Source organism: Ranitomeya imitator, chromosome 4, assembly GCF_032444005.1.
Source record: "Ranitomeya imitator isolate aRanImi1 chromosome 4, aRanImi1.pri, whole genome shotgun sequence".
Lineage (NCBI taxonomy): Eukaryota > Metazoa > Chordata > Amphibia > Anura > Dendrobatidae > Ranitomeya > Ranitomeya imitator.
This window is the reverse complement of record NC_091285.1, coordinates 318,510,797-318,526,558: the sequence shown is the minus strand read 5'-3', so window position 1 is coordinate 318,526,558 and position 15,762 is coordinate 318,510,797. Positions and strand designations below refer to the sequence as shown.

The 15,762-nt window shown below is 40.5% G+C and overlaps 2 protein-coding genes across 2 annotated transcripts in view; one reads left to right on the top strand and one right to left on the bottom strand.

Moving 5' to 3' along the window:
• The window catches only part of TSPAN12 (tetraspanin 12), a 332,545-nt gene that overhangs the window by 273,007 nt on the left and 43,776 nt on the right, over nt 1-15,762 (top strand). The window contains exon 7 of the mRNA XM_069764867.1: nt 11,844-11,987. Within this exon, the coding sequence (XP_069620968.1) occupies nt 11,844-11,987 (144 nt within the window). The remainder of the gene's footprint in view (nt 1-11,843; nt 11,988-15,762) is intronic.
• On the bottom strand, nt 8,632-9,097 carry LOC138674100 (small ribosomal subunit protein eS12-like). The gene has a single exon (XM_069762036.1). It carries the CDS (start codon nt 9,004-9,006, stop codon nt 8,641-8,643), a length of 366 nt encoding a protein of 121 aa, XP_069618137.1. The 5' UTR covers nt 9,007-9,097; the 3' UTR covers nt 8,632-8,640.

Genomic DNA, 15,762 nt, shown 5'->3' with positions numbered 1-15,762 from the left:
ATAGACAATTACATTAAACATGAGCAGATAACAAGGCACACGAGTACATAAGGAGGGAGGACCCTGCCCGCGAGGGCTCACAGTCTGCAGGGGGTGGGTGAGGATACACTAGGAGAGGGAAGAGCTGGCTGTGCGGCTGTTCAGTAGGTTGAGGATCACTGCAGGCTGTAGGCTTGTCGGAAGAGATGAGTCTTCAGGTTCTTTTTGAAGGTTTCTATGGTAGGCGCAAGTCTGATGTGTTGGGGTAGAGAGTTCCAGAGTATGGGGGAAGCACGGGAGAAGTCTTGGATGCGGTTATGGGAAGAAGAGATGAGAGGGGAGTAGAGAAGGAGGTCTTGGGAGGTTATGCAATTAGGAAAAGTCTCGGAGGAGCAATAACCAAGTATTATTGATGGACATAAATATCTGTATTGCGCTACAAGGTTACGTTAAAGAACCCAAGACGGTCTCTTTAGCAGATGACATCTGCATGTAATGCATGATATCATAATGCTGTGCAATATATACTGTCAAATGTTTGATTAAAAATTGCTTTGGGATGTTTTAATAGGCCTCGAGTGGCAATTGTGCTAGAAATAAAAGGTTTGTAAGTTATCTTTTTTTTTTTTTTTACTATTATTCGTTTACGTTGCTCAAAAGAAGAATAATACAAAAGTTGCTTAATACAATTGCTGCAATATAAAGTAAATGCGTCGTAATCTGCGTTGGAGTCATAGGTAAATTAGTACATTGGTCCGGTCCCTGTATTCTCTGGCCCCGATTCATCATTGTCTTTGCTGGAAACAGAGACAAAATAAACATACCCTTCTATAAGCGAATAAGTTAAAGCAGTGGTGCATATAAATAACATAGGGTACTTGGTAAACACTATTTTTGGTTTAAAAAAAAGCCATCCCCCCAGCATTAACATGTACCACAATCGGGATGGTAATGAACCTCTAGCTTTCTTTGAGTTGGACATAATGTTTATATAGCTTCCTATTTGCTGTGTATCCATTCGGGACTCTGTTGTGCTCTGGCCTTATTCACATTAACGTTACTTTGACACATGGAAAGGTTTAAATACTAGAGGTTAGGACCTTCACGATTGTGGAACACCTTGACGCTGGTGGGATGGCTTTTACACTTGTTTACCAAATATCCTATGTTATTTATATACACTATTTCTTTTACTTATTTGCTTACACCAGGGTATATGTTGATTTAGTTTGTCTTGGGGCTTATCTGTATAATGACCAGTGTGAACATGCTTCTATTTTGCATACCAATTTATACTCCAGTTTATTTTTTTCGTTTTAGCATCATTATCTTTGCTCTCGTTTTTTGTGTAGTTTTGTGCCTTTTTTCTTTGCACCCAATTCATTATTCTATTTGCGCCTTTATTGAAGTATGCTTTATATCTGCCCGCCTGTTTTTTTGTTTTTCTTTTTCCATTTTGTGGGTGGAGTTTGGCGATTCCAAATGTTTTAGCATGATTCATCATTAAAAAAAAAATCTGCAAATGAAAAATCAGCTACTGTATTTAACAGAGCTCCATAGAGTGGTAATGAAACCTAGTCACATGTATGCTTCACCAGCATCAGCAATCCTACCGAACGAAGAAACCACAGGACAACATCATATCACCAATATACAGAGCTTTGTCTTGTGGAATGTATGTAGATGGATATGTCATGTATTACATGAATCATGGCTGCAGCTTTCCTTGTAGGCCTGTATGGAGAAATAAAGTGAACGTCTTTGATTAGTTTTTATCATTTTTCCTGTTTTTAAAGTTTTTATTAGCACAATTAACAATTGCATAACTGTATAATTCAATAGGAATATGCAAATTGGGCATAAAATTAGATATAATATATAGAGTCCAATGGTTAGCATTAATTTATAAAATTATAGCACAAGAACATGAAATAGGAAAAAAAAGAAAGCGCTGAGATTCTCTGGTCTCAAGATAATGCAACATTCCTATATAGGATCATCCACTTATATATTTCTATCATTATCAGAGGAAGAATCCCACATGTTGTTTAAATGTACGGTAATTTACCTAGCTGGACTGTGTCCTTAGACCTTGCCGTGATTAAGCCCAGAGCCAGTCAAAAGCGTAAAATTGGGAGAAGAAAAGTCACCAAGTAACCAGAAATAGGAGGAAGAAAGTCAACTCCGTTTTCAAGAATATATGACAGCTGAGTTTATGACACAAGTATTTGCATGTCTCTGAGTATTGGATCCAAAGGGACCAAATCTTTTCAAACAAGGGGATTCGATCTAAGAGAATACTGGAAAGTTACTGGTTAACTATTTTCGCTTAATCCAGACTAATTAAGGGAAACTTCCAGGTACTTGCAATAGTTCTACTAGCTGCAACTTGTGCCAGCCTCTGCGCTGGATTTAAATCAGAACCTACTATATGGGAGGCAGTGACACTAACAGTGAGCCACTATCTCCACCATTGTGTAAAAGAGGTTGTTTTCTGACTAAAGTTGTAAATGCTCCTTAATTAAAGTCAGTTAAAAATAATTTTGTCAGGATCACTTCTCCCTGATAGATAATGTTGAAGAAAACAACATTATTTGAGAAGATAAGTCACTGCAAGGATAAACTCTAAAACAAAAATTGCATGTTTGTAACCTTCATCAGACAAACTTCTTTATTCAGAAACGTGTATGTATGGGGCGGTTGGGTGGAATCTGGTGATGGCTAATGAAGTTACATGGGCAATTATATTCTTCTTCTTAGGCCGGAGTCACACTACCGTAGAATACGGCCAAGTACTATGTGAGAAAACATCGCATAACACTCAGACCAGTGTTAATCTATAGGGCAGCTCACATCAGCGTTTTTCTCAGCCGTATTCGGCGGGCGTATAAAATTGTACCATGCTGCGATTGTCACAGAGATTCGGATAATACTAGCCAATGCAAGCCTATGGGTGCGAGAAAAAATCGCCATCGCACAGCACTTGGGCCATGTGAGTGCTGTCTGATTTTTACGCATCGGTGTCGTTTAAAAAACCAACAATTCATGTGCGCATACAGTAAAATCACAGGTTAGAATTGATATATACACATAGAATACATGGATATATAGATGTCAGTGACATATAGAAAAATTATGTACAGTAAGCTGCACACACACACTATTAATTGTATTTGTCACAGACATCTGTACGTATATCTACCTATGTGTATTTACTGTATGTAATCCATCTATTCTATCCTGTCGATTCCTGCTGTGATTTCACACATTCTACGCTTCTCAATGTACGTCTTTTCTTATATCTATGTAATTATATATATATATATATATATATATATATATATATATACAGTACAGACCAAAAGTTTGGACACACCTTCTCATTTAAAGATTTTTCTGTATTTTCATGACTATGAAAATTGTACATTCACACTGAAGGCATCAAAACTATGAATTAACACATGTGGAATTATCTACTTAGCAAGAAAGTGTGAAACAACTGAAATTATGTCTTATGTTCTAGGTTCTTGAAAGTAGCCACCTTTTGCTTAGATGACTGCTTTGCACACTCTTAGCATTCTCTTGATGAGCTTCAAGAGGTAGTCACCAGAAATGATTTTCACTTCACAGGTGTGCCCTGTCAGGTTTAATAAGTGGGATTTCTTGCCTTATAAATGGGTTTGGGACCATCAGTTGTGTTGTGCAGATGTCTGGTGGATACACAGCTGATAGTCCTACTGAATAGACTGTTAGAATTTGTATTATGGCAAGAAAAAAGCAGAAAGAAAAGGAAAACGAGTGGCCATCATTCCTTTAAGAAATGAAGGTCAGTCAGACCGAAAAATTGGGCAAACTTTGAAAGTGTCCCCAAGTGCAGTTGCAAAAACCATCAAGCGCTACAAAGAAACTGGCTCACATGAGGACCGCCCCAGGAAAGGAAAACCAAGAGTCATCTCTGCTTCTGAGGATAAGTTTATCCGAGTCACCAGCCTCAGAAATCGCAGGTTAACAGCAGCTCAGATTAGAGACCAGGCCAATGCCACACAGAGGGGTGAGATAGGGGTACCTTCCCGCTCACTTTGAGTTTGACCACTGAGGAGCCCAAAGTTCCCAAGAATCAGTTCTCGTCTGATGGGACTACTATAATAGCAAAGTGCTCACATAAGAATGAATGTAGCAGCAGTGTGCATTGTCAACCTCAGCTACCTTCACATGAGGCTCAGAGCCCTTGTACTGGGCATCACTAAGGTACCAGCAATCAGACCCTCGTGATTAAGAAGTTATCCCATATTGCATGGATAGGAGATACACACGTGGTCAAAATTGTTGGTACCTCTCGTTTAATGACAGAAAAACCCACAATGGTCACAGAAATAACTTGAATCTGACAAAAGTAACAATAAATAAAAAAATCTATGAAAATAATCAAATGAAAGTCACACATTGCTTTTCAACCATGCTTCCACAGAATTAAAATAAATAAAACTCATTAAATAGGCCTGGACAGAAATGATGGTACTCTTAACTTGATATTTTGTTGCACAAACAATTCCTGTAACTGTCAATAAGACTTCTGCACCTCTCGACAGATATTTTGGCCCACTCCGCAACAGCAATCTGCTCCAGTTGTCTCATGTTTGAAAGTTGGCTTTTCCAGATGGCATGTTTCAGCTCTTTCCAAAGATACTCAATAGGATTTAGATGGCTACTTCAGACTAGTCCAATGTTTTCCTCTTAGCTATTCTTGGGTGTTTTTAGCTGTGTATTTTGGGTCATTATCCTGTTGCAAGACCCGTGACCTGCGACTGAGACCAAGCTTTCTGACACTGGGCCTCGCATTTCTCTCTACAATCCCTTGATAGTCTTGAGATTTCATTGTACCCTGCTCAGATTCTAGACACCCTGTGCCAGATGCAGCAAATCAGCCCCAGAACATAACAGAGCCTCCTCCATGTTGCACAGTAGGGACAATGTTTTTTTTCTTGATATGCTTCATTTTTGTGTTTGTGAACATAGAGCTGATGTGCCTTGCCATAAAGTTCAATTTTTGTCTCATCTGCACATAGGACATTCTCCCAGAAACTTTGTGGCTTGTCAACATGTAGTCTGGCAAATTCCAGTCTGGATTTTATGATTTTTTTTCAACAATGGTGTCTTCCTTGGTTGTCTCGCATGAAGTCCACTTTGGCTCATACAACGACGGATGTCGTGATCTGACACTGATGTTCCTTGAGCTTTAAGTTCACCTTTAATCTGTTTAGAAGTTTTTCTGGGCTCTTTTGTTATCATTCATATTATCCATCTCTTTGATTTGTCATCAATTTTCCTCCTGCGGCCATGTCCAGGGAGGTTGGCTACAGTCCCATAAATCTTAAATTTCTGAATATGTGCAACTGTAGTCACAGGAACATCAAGCTGCTTGGAGATGGTCTTATAACTTTTAGCTTTAACACGTTTGTCTATAATTTTCTTTCTAATCTCCTGAGAAAACTCCTTCGCTTCCTTTGGTCCATGTTGAGTGTGATACACACCATGTCACCAAACAGCACAGTGAGAATCTGTAGCCCTCTTTACAGGCCACTCTCTGATTCCAAGATTGTAGACACCTGTGATGCTAGTTAGTGGACACACCTTGATTTTACATGTCCCTTTTGTCACATTATTTTCAGGGGTGCCATCATTTCTTTCCAGGCCTATTTCATGAGTTTTATTTTTTATTTTATTTTATGGAAGCATGGTTGAAAAGCAATGTCTGACTTTCATTTGTTCATTTTCATAGATCTTTTATTCATTACTTTTGTCAGATTCAAGTTATTTCTGTGACCATTGTGAGTTTTTCTGTCATTAAACGAGGGGTACCAACAATTTTGACCACGTGTTTAACTTTCAAACTTGAAAATAATCCTTTAATCCTTTATACTATTAATTCTGTGATGCGTGATAAAGCCTTTCATATTAATGTGTAAAAAATTGAGTAGTTATGGACAGAAAACACCCATTCCATTTGTATCTATTCACCAAACAATAAGATTAGGAGGAAGTACCCTTCAAAAATTGCTTTAATACAGATATTAGATGTGAGTGCACAGCATAATATAGCAATTATTTAGAAAGGTACTTCAATATTGGACATCTTAGAGAGATTCTGTGCCTAAATTTAATTTTAGAAAATCTTATTAATATTGAACATTGAAATTGGTGAAAGCATGATTTGACTTCTGGGCAGGAATTTTTCTTCTCTGCTGTCAGCAGAAAGCTAATCCGGCCTTGACCTTAGCTTATCATGTCTCACTGCTAGTGATACAGTGCCTAACAACTAGTCATCAAAAACTAAATAGAGATTAGTCATGTCAGACCTTTGATCTAAGAGCAGAAGGAAATGGAAATTTGGCTTTCAAAATTTAAACTCTGAACATCCTTGTCTTTATCTCTTATTGGCATAGTAATTAGATAAAAGTAGGAGAAGTTTATTGCCTGCTGGGAAATTTGGTAGAGTCTGTGTTCCAGGATTTGGTCTAGGCCCCTTATTTGCAGCAATAATAGGCAGTTTTAATTCTACAGTATACTAAGGCACATCTCATTTCTGCAATGTGTGTCAAACTATTTTCCTTTTCCGTGGGCCCCCTATGCAATGAGCATATGCTGAATATGTCCTTTAGCCTTACACTTTGCACGTATGGATTGCTATACATTTTTTCAATATATAGAGATGCTTATTCTAGTGACATATCACCGAATGACTACAGAGTGCCCTATGTTGAAGGGAAGCTTCTGTTCGAAGTCTTCAGAGAATACTCCCAATATACACCTGTGAAATGGCCAAAAGCCAACCCAAAATAGAGACTCATTGATCTTAGATATTTCCATGCTTCCGACGTGCAAGAGTTTGAAGAGGGCCTTTTTTCCTTTCCAGCATGAATGTGCATAAAGTCTTTCAGCCAAACTCAAGAAATTAGGTGTCCTATATGTAGCTTTGACCCAAACCTTACCTTACAATTTTTAAGTTGAATTGGAACACCAGTCGCAAGCCATACTAACATCATGGCCTGGCATAATAAATAACCTAATAACCTTGTGGCTGAATTCGAACACAACTATTTCAAAATCTTGCGCTTGATTTTTTTTTATTTTTTTAGAAGAGGATAGGATTCATGGTTTACATTGAATATGTTAAAGAGAACCTGACAACTGATTCAAAACTGTAACTCATCCGTTGAAAAATCAAGCCCTCATGCTTCTATTTTGCTGGAAAAATAAGTTATTGCTTTTGGAAAAATTAAAGGAAAAAACTACAAATTCTTGATTTGTTAAAGGGAACCTGACATCTGAAACATTATTATTACCGTATTATTACTATTTATTGTTATAGCGCCATTTATTCCATGGCGCTTTAAATGTGAGGAGGGGTATACATAATAAAAACAAGTACAATAATCTTAAACAATACAAGTCATAACTGGTACAGGAGGAGAGAGGACCCTGCCCGCGAGGGCTCATAATCTACAAGGGATGGGTGAGGATACAGTAGGTGAGGATAGAGCTGGTCATGCAGCAGTTTGGTCTATCGGTGGTTACTGCTGGTTGTAAGCTTGTCGGAAGAGGTGGGTCTTCAGGTTCTTTTTGAAGGTTTCGATGGTAGGCGAGAGTCTGATGTGTTGTGGTAGAGGGTTCCAGAGTAGGGGTGATACGCGAGAGAAATCTTGTATACGATTGTGGGAAGAGGAGATAAGAGGGGAGTAGAGGAGATCTTGTGAGGATCGGAGGTTGTGTGTAGGTAAGTACCGGGAGACGAGGTCACAGATGTATGGAGGAGACAGGTTGTGGATGGCTTTGTACGTCATGGTTAGGGTTTTGTACTGGAGTCTCTGGGCAATGGGGAGCCAGTGAAGGGATTGACAGAGGGGAGAGGCTGGGGAATAGCGGGTGGACAGTTGGATTAGTCGGGCAGCAGATTATAAAATAGTTTGGAGGGGTGCGAGAGTGTTAGAGGGGAGGCCACAGAGCAGGAGGTTGCAGTAGTCAAGGCGAGAGATGATGAGGGCATGGACCAGGGTTTTTGCAGATTCTTGGTTGAGGAATGTACGGATTCGTGAAATATTTTTGAGTTGAAGTCGGCAGGAAGTGGAAAGGGCTTGGATATGTGGTTTGAAGGAGAGATCAGCGTCAAGGATTACCCCAAGGCAGCGAGCTTGTGGGACTGGGGAGAGTGGGCAGCAATGCACTGTAATGGATAGGTTCGTTGGGGGGGGTCGCATGAGATGGGGGAAAGATGATGAATTCTGTTTTGTCCATGTTAAGTTTCAGAAATCTAGCGGAGGAGAAGGATGAAATAGTGGACAGACATTGAGGGATTCTGGTTAGTAGGGAGGTGATATCTGGTTGTTCCAGTAGTTTGGAGGCATAAGGGAGAAGTGATATAGGGCGATAGCTAGATACAGAGGATGGGTCAAGAGGGCTTTTTGAGGATGGGTGTGATGGAGGCATGTTTAAAGCTTGAGGGGAAAACACCAGTTGGTAGTGATAGGTTGAAGAGATGGGTTAGGGTTGTGATGAAGACTGGTTAGGTTTGGGATGAAGTGGGATGGGATCGGGTCAAGTGCACAGGTGGTGAGATGCGATTTTGAGAGTAGAGTGGAGAGTTGATTTTTTTTATTCAGATGTTCATTTCTTGCACTTGAAGTATTCTTCAATTACATCCTTGGCCTGGGATTCATTGCCATAGTCCTTGACGACCACACAGCTACAGCCAACCACCTTGCGGGGCTTGCCTTCTCTGTCGATTTTACAGAGTCCCACCCATTCACCTAGCTTCTTGCTGTCATCAACCTTGATGAGATTGATCTGATGCTCAGCACACAGAGCCTCAACTAGCTTCACATACATTGGCTCATCACAGTTGGAAGCCAGGACGCACCGGTGAGCTTGGCCTTTGTCAAGAGCTTTGGCAGCTTCCCGGATCCCACGTGCCAGGCCATCATGTATAAGTGTGGTCTTCAGCACTTCTTGAAGAGTGGTGTTAAAATCCATTATACCTCCAACAGAAATGCCTTCCTCGGCTATCCTTGATGTCTAATTGATGTTCGGCGTTACTCCGCCAACCTGCTCCACTGCATTCAGGAAAGAGGAAACATCGACCAATCGACAGGCAGCATGTTTTAGACACTGGCTGTGTGATTTCAGCCATGTATGTTTGACTCTTAAACCCTGTGATTTAAAGGTCGGCCAGGAACAAAGCTGCACAAATAAGTAGTCGAGAAGGCCGGTCTCCGCACATGCTCCCCCTTGAGTAATGGGTTTCTCCCTGCTCGTATGTATAGAGGGAGACCTAGCATTGGTAGCAAGTGGAGGAGCCGACGGAGACCCAATATTCCAACTAGTCAACGATATGGCTCGGTTCCCGGCTTTCAAAGTATATTTTTGGTGCAGTATTCCAGAGCCAAACATACATGGCTGAAATTTGTATCTGTCTGATACATATTGCTAGTGGATCGGGCACCATGTATCCACTGTCAGATTCCCTTTAAAATTTGTTCTATATTTTACTAGAAGCTTCCTGTATGTTCCCTGCCCTGACATCATACAGTGTAGACCCCACTGAGTCAATAGGCATGAAAACCTTAAAAGACACATTTTCACCAAAAACTGATTTCTTCCGCATTATGTCTAGAATTGCCTAACGAGTTATTGTAATATTTTTAGTGGGTTCTAATTGTAATTAGGGGTACGCTTTAACTTACAGTTGTGGCCAAAAGTATTGACACCCCTGCAATTCTGTCAGATAATACTCAGTTTCTTCCTGAAAATGATTGCAATCACAAATTCTTTGGTATTATCTTCATTTAATTTGTCTGAAATGAAAAAACACAAAAGAGAATGAAACAAAAAGCAAAACATTGATCATTTCACAAAAAAACGCCAAAAATGGGCCAGACAACAGTATGGGCACCCTCAGCCTAATACTTGGATGCACAACCTTTAGCCAAAATAACTGCGACCAACCGCTTCCGGTAACCATCAATGAGTTTCTTACAATGCTCTGCTGGAATTTTAGACCATTCTTTTTTGGCAAACTGCTCCAAGTCCCTGATATTTGAAGGGTGCCTTCTCCAAACTGCCATTTTTAGCTCTCCACATGTGTTCTATGGGATTCAGGTCTGGACTCATTGCTGGCCACCTTAGAAGTCTCCAGTGCTTTCTCTCATACCATTTTCTAGTGCTTTTTAAAGTGTGTTTTGGGTCATTGTCCTGCTGGAAGACCCATGACCTCTGAGGGAGACCCAACTTTCTCACACTGTGCCCTACATTATGCTGCAAGATTTGTTGGTAGTCTTCAGACTTCATAATGCCATGCACACGGTCAAGCAGTCCAGTGCCAGAGGCAGCAAAGCAACCTCTAAACATCAGGGAACCTCCGCCATGTTTTTCTGTAGGGACCGTGTTCTTTTCTTTGAATGCCTCTTTTTTTCTCCTGTAAACTCTATGTTGATGCCTTCGGCCAAAAAGCTGTACTTTTGTCTCATCTGACCAGAGAACATTCTTCCAAAACATTTTAGGCTTTTTCAGGTAAGTTTTGGCAAACTCCAGCCTGGCTTTTTTATGCCTCGGGGTAAGAAGTGGGGTCTTACTGGGTCTCCTACCATACAGTCCCTTTTCATTCAGACACCGACGGATAGTACGGGTTGACACTGTTGTACCCTCGGACTGCAGGGCAGCTTGAACTTGTTTGGATGTTAGTCGAGGTTCTTTATCCAACATCCGCACAATCTTGCGTTGAAATCTCTTGTCAATTTTTCTTTTCCGTCCACATCTAGGGAGGTTAGCCACAGTGCCATGGGCTTTAAACTTCTTGATGACACTGCACATGGTAGACACAGGAACATTCAGGTCTTTGGAGATGGACTTGTAGCATTGAGATTGCTCATACTTCCTCACAATTTGGTTTCTCAAGTCCTCAGACAGTTCTTTGGTCTTTCTTTTCTCCATGCTCAATGTGATACACACAAGCACAAAGGACAGAGGTTGAGTCAACTTTAATCCATGTCAACTGGCTGCAAGTGTGATTTAGTTATTGCCAACACCTGTTAGGTGCCACAGGTAAGTTACAGGTGCCGTTAATTACACAAATTAGAGAAACATCACATGGTTTTTCGAACAGTGCCAATACTTTTGTCCACCCCCTTTTTTATGTTTGGTGTGGAATTATATCCAATTTGGCTTTAGGACAATTCTTTTTGTGTTTTTTCATTTAAGACAAATTAAATGAAGATAATAATACCAAATAATTTGTGTTTGCAATCACTTTCAGGAAGAAACTGAGTATTATCTGACAGAATTGCAGGGGTGTCAATACTTTGGGCCACAACTGTATATCTTTGAAATCTGCGAGTATTATGATATTTTTAGACTTGTATAGCTATCGTAAGTACAAGCCTGAACTACAAGAAAGATCTTTAATTGTACCATGAATCATTGTATAATCCATTATTCTCCTAGCACAGAGGTATAATGTTTCACTTTTCACACTTGGTCAACAATAACTTCAATAGCTATCAGCCCTGGGTAAAGGATGATGTGCTTCGTCTCATTAATCATGCCTCAATTTTTATTTAAATAATAAAGCAAATAAGGTGTGATGAAGGCACTGCCAGGATCTGGCGGCTGAGTTAGAGAAAAGATTTGTCTAATTTATGACTGTCTATGTGTATGCATTACTTAAGAATAAAATGCTACCATTATGCATAATGGCTTTGTCAATACATGGCTAGCTTGAGCTTTTTGGAGAATTGTGATTGCTTGCAGTTCCTCTCTTATGGTCTGTGAATTACGTTAGAGATTAATCACAGTATGCTTTTGTTTTTAAAAAGTTCAGGTGCTGCGGAGTGGTATACCTAACAGACTGGCTGGAGATGACCGAGATGGATTGGCCCCCTGATTCCTGCTGTGTGAAAGAGTACGCTGGTTGCTCCAAACAAGCTCATCATGGAGATCTCAGTGATTTGTATCAAGAGGTACAGATTTATTCAACATTTTTTTACATGTTTGACATTTCTTTTTTTTAATTATTTTATTGACCCTACAGATAGCAGGTGCAAAAATTTAGATGTCAAATTAATTTTCTATTTAGTACCAAGAAGTATTACTAAAAATTGTACTTCCTGCCCTGAATGTTATGTGTTATTTATTAAGCCTCCTTGACACATGGGGGGGCAGATTTTCTAATCCTGTCTCATATTGAGACGGTGCAATCTTTGACACGGCACTCTGAAAATCCAACAGATTTAGAACAGGCACTCAAGCTGGATGATAAATTTGATGCCTCTGTAGAGACTTTTCTCTTAACACCATGTCTTTGTTGGTGTATGCTATTTTTTTGCACCTAAAATTTTGTTGCTGCATTTTAAGCTATACTCCTTTTCCTTTAAGCTACACCTTAAAAGTGTATCAAATGTGCCACAAAAAAAATTCTAACCCAATTCACTTATTTTCTATCGGAGTTTGCTATGTATTTGTGGTCTGAATTTTTCAGTTTTTTGTATGTGCAGCTATCCTGAAATTTTCATGCATCAAAAGGATCATAATGAAATTGAACATCCCCAGGCACAGTATATTCTCTATTCTTAATGTTAATATTGTCCAAATACCTTATTATAAATCAGGTTCTATAAAACTAATATGTTTACCATTTTTGGTGATTTTTTTTAACTTGACATCTATTATATAGCTGGAGGCAGGTATAACAAGATACACCACTGACATAGGTATCCGCTGTTCTTTTGATTAGAAGGCCTGGAGCAATGTCACGTTTGTCATGCAGCAATGAGGACTATGCAAGGCCATCTAATCTAAAGAGAATCTGCATATTCCATGAGGTAAAAAGCGATTCTCAGAGCTCCCGTTTACCGACCACAGAGTACTGACATGGTCAATAAACTGGGTCCTGCAAAACAATTTGCACCAACTCTAGTAAAAATAGTAAAAATATGTCATACATTCCCTACAAGATAATAGCATAGTCTATATGACAACTAGTGCAACCAGTAAATGTAGAAAAGAGATTCAGAGAGTGAGTGTAGATCAAGGTGTTTGAGATTTTTGCGAGGATGTGCAAGTTTGGGGAGTGAGGATTGTGCACCTAGAAGAGAATATAAGTAGGTTTTGGTCAGAAAGAGGGAGAGGTGAGTTAGAGAGGTTAGATAGGGAACAGAGGTGGGTGAAGATGATGTCCAGTGTGTGGCCCTCTTCTTAAGTGGCTGCGGAAGACCATTGAGCGAGGCCGAAGAAGGAAGTGAGAGAATCTTAGAGACAGCTGAATGGGAAGTGTCAGTGGGGATGTTGAAATCACCCATGATGATAGTGAGGATGTTAGTGGAAAGAAAATGAAGTAGCTATGTGGTGAAGTGGTCAAAGAAGGTGGCTGCTGGCCCTGGGGGAGCGGTAAATGACAGCCAGTTGAAGGTGGAGTAGATGTGAACAGAGTGCACTTCAAAAGAAGGGAGGGTAACAGAGGGTGGCAGTGAAATTTGGGTGCAGGATCAGTTATCTGACTGGAGAAAGCCAGCTCATCCACCATGCTTGTTGCTGGGGTGGGGTGCGTGGGAAAGGTGGAAGCAACCACAAGAAAGTGCAGCTGGGGAGTCTGTGACAGATGGGGTGAGCCAGGTTTCAGTGATTCTGAGAAAATAAAGTTTGTTAGTAATGAAAAGATCATGGATGTAGGAAAGTTTGTTGCAGACAGAGTGAACGTTCCATAGAGCTATTGTTAGAGGAACTGTAGAAGCGGGGTCTTGGGAAATGGTTGTAAGGGTAGAAAGTTTGCTGAAATGTGTGATAGATCGTGGATGGGAGGTAGAAATGACTGTGGGGATGTTGAGAGGGATCAGGATTTGGAGAGATATTGTTGTCAGTGAGGAGGAGCAGAAAAAGTGTTAGGTGGGATCAGGAGAGGGCATGAGATAGCTGCCTGAGTTTGGAAACAGAGGATTATGTTGAGCAATAGTTTTGAGGAGGAGGTAATATGGATGGGAAGGATGGAGGGAAAGATGGCCAGATCATTTACTAGGTGTAGGGATTAGGGGTGTTAGTAGGAAATGGAAGACTATAGGGGTGATACTCACAGTAAACAATGTTTCTGTTTCTTTCCACTATGAATTCTGTTCCCTTCTAGTTCTAATTCATTGCAGTATGCTTAAGTACTGCACTTAGGTGATGCTCAGCAGACTGTCATGCAGATGTACAGTACAGACCAAAAGTTTGGACACACCATCTCATTTAAAAAATTTTCTGTACTTTCATGACTATGAAAATTGTACATTCACTCTGAAGGCATCAAAACTATAAATTAACACATGTGAAATTATAGACTTAACAAAAAAGTTTGAAACAACTGAAATTATGTCTTATATTCTAGGTTCTTCAAAGTAGCCACCTTTTGCTTTGATGACTGCTTTGCACACTTTTGGCATTCTCTTGATGAGCTTCAAGAGGTAGTCTCCGGGAATGGTTTTCACTTCACAGGTGTACCCTGTCAGGTTTAATAAGTGGGATTTCTTGCCTTATAAATGGAGTTGGGACCATCAGTTGTATTGTGCAGATGTCTGGTGGATACACTGCTGATATTCCTACTGAATAGGCTGTTAGAATTTGTATTTTGGCAAGAAAAAAGCGGCTAAGTAAAGAAAAACGAGTGGCCATCATTACTTTAAGAAATGAATGTCAGTCAGTCCAAAAAATTGGGAAAACTTTAAAAGTGTCCCCAAGTACAGTGGCAAAAACCATCAAGCGCTACAAAGAAACTGGCTCACATGAGGACCTCCCCAGGAAAGGAAGACCAAGAGTCACCTCTGCTTCTGAGGATAAGTTTATCCGAGTCACCAGCCTCAGAAATCACAGGTTAACAGCAGCTCAGATTAGAGACCAGGTCAATGCCACACAGAGTTCTAGCAGCAGACACATCTCTACAACAACTGTTAAGAGGAGACTTTGTTCAGCAGGCCTTCATGGTAAAATAGCAGCTAGAAAACCACTGCTAAGGACAGGCAGCAAGCAGAAGAGACTTGTTTGGGCTAAAGAACACAAGGAATGGACATTACACTAGTGGAAATCTGCGCTTTGGTTTGATGAGTCCAAATTTGAGATCTTGGTTCCAACCACCGTGTCTTTGTGCGACGCAGAAAAGGTGAAGGATGGACTCTACATGCCTGGTTCCCACCGTGAAGCATGGAGGAGGAGGTGTGATGGTGTGGGGGTGCTTTGCTGGTGACACTGTTGGGGATTTATTCAAAATTGAAGGCATACTGAACCAGCATGGCTACCACAGCATCTTGCAACGGCATGCTATTCCATCCGGTTTGCATTTAGTTGGGCCATCATTTATTTTTCAACAGGACAATGACCCCAAACACACCTCCAAGCTGTGTAAGGACTATTTGTCCAAGAAGGAAAGTGATGGGGTTCTGTGCCAGATGACCTGGCCTCCACAGTCACCGGACCTGAACCCAATCGAGATGGTTTGGGGTGAGCTGGACCGCAGAGTGAAGGCAAAAGGGCCAACAAATGCTAATCATCTCTGGGAACTCCGTCAAGATTGGAAGCCCATTCCCGGTGACTACCTCTTGAAGCTCCAAGGTTTCAAATGAAGAGAAGGACAGCGCCACACCAGGAAGTGAAAAGCAGCTTACATTTTATTCTGCCTCCTGCGGCAACGATTCGGTCCGAGGACCTTTATCAAGCACAGTACAAAAACATTCCAACCACCATTATATATCCTTAAGTCCACCCCCTTAA

Coding starts and splice junctions, on each gene's coding strand:
- LOC138674100 (XM_069762036.1), bottom strand. CDS start 9,006: ATGGATTTTAACACCACTCTTCAAGAAGTGCTGAAGACCACACTTATA.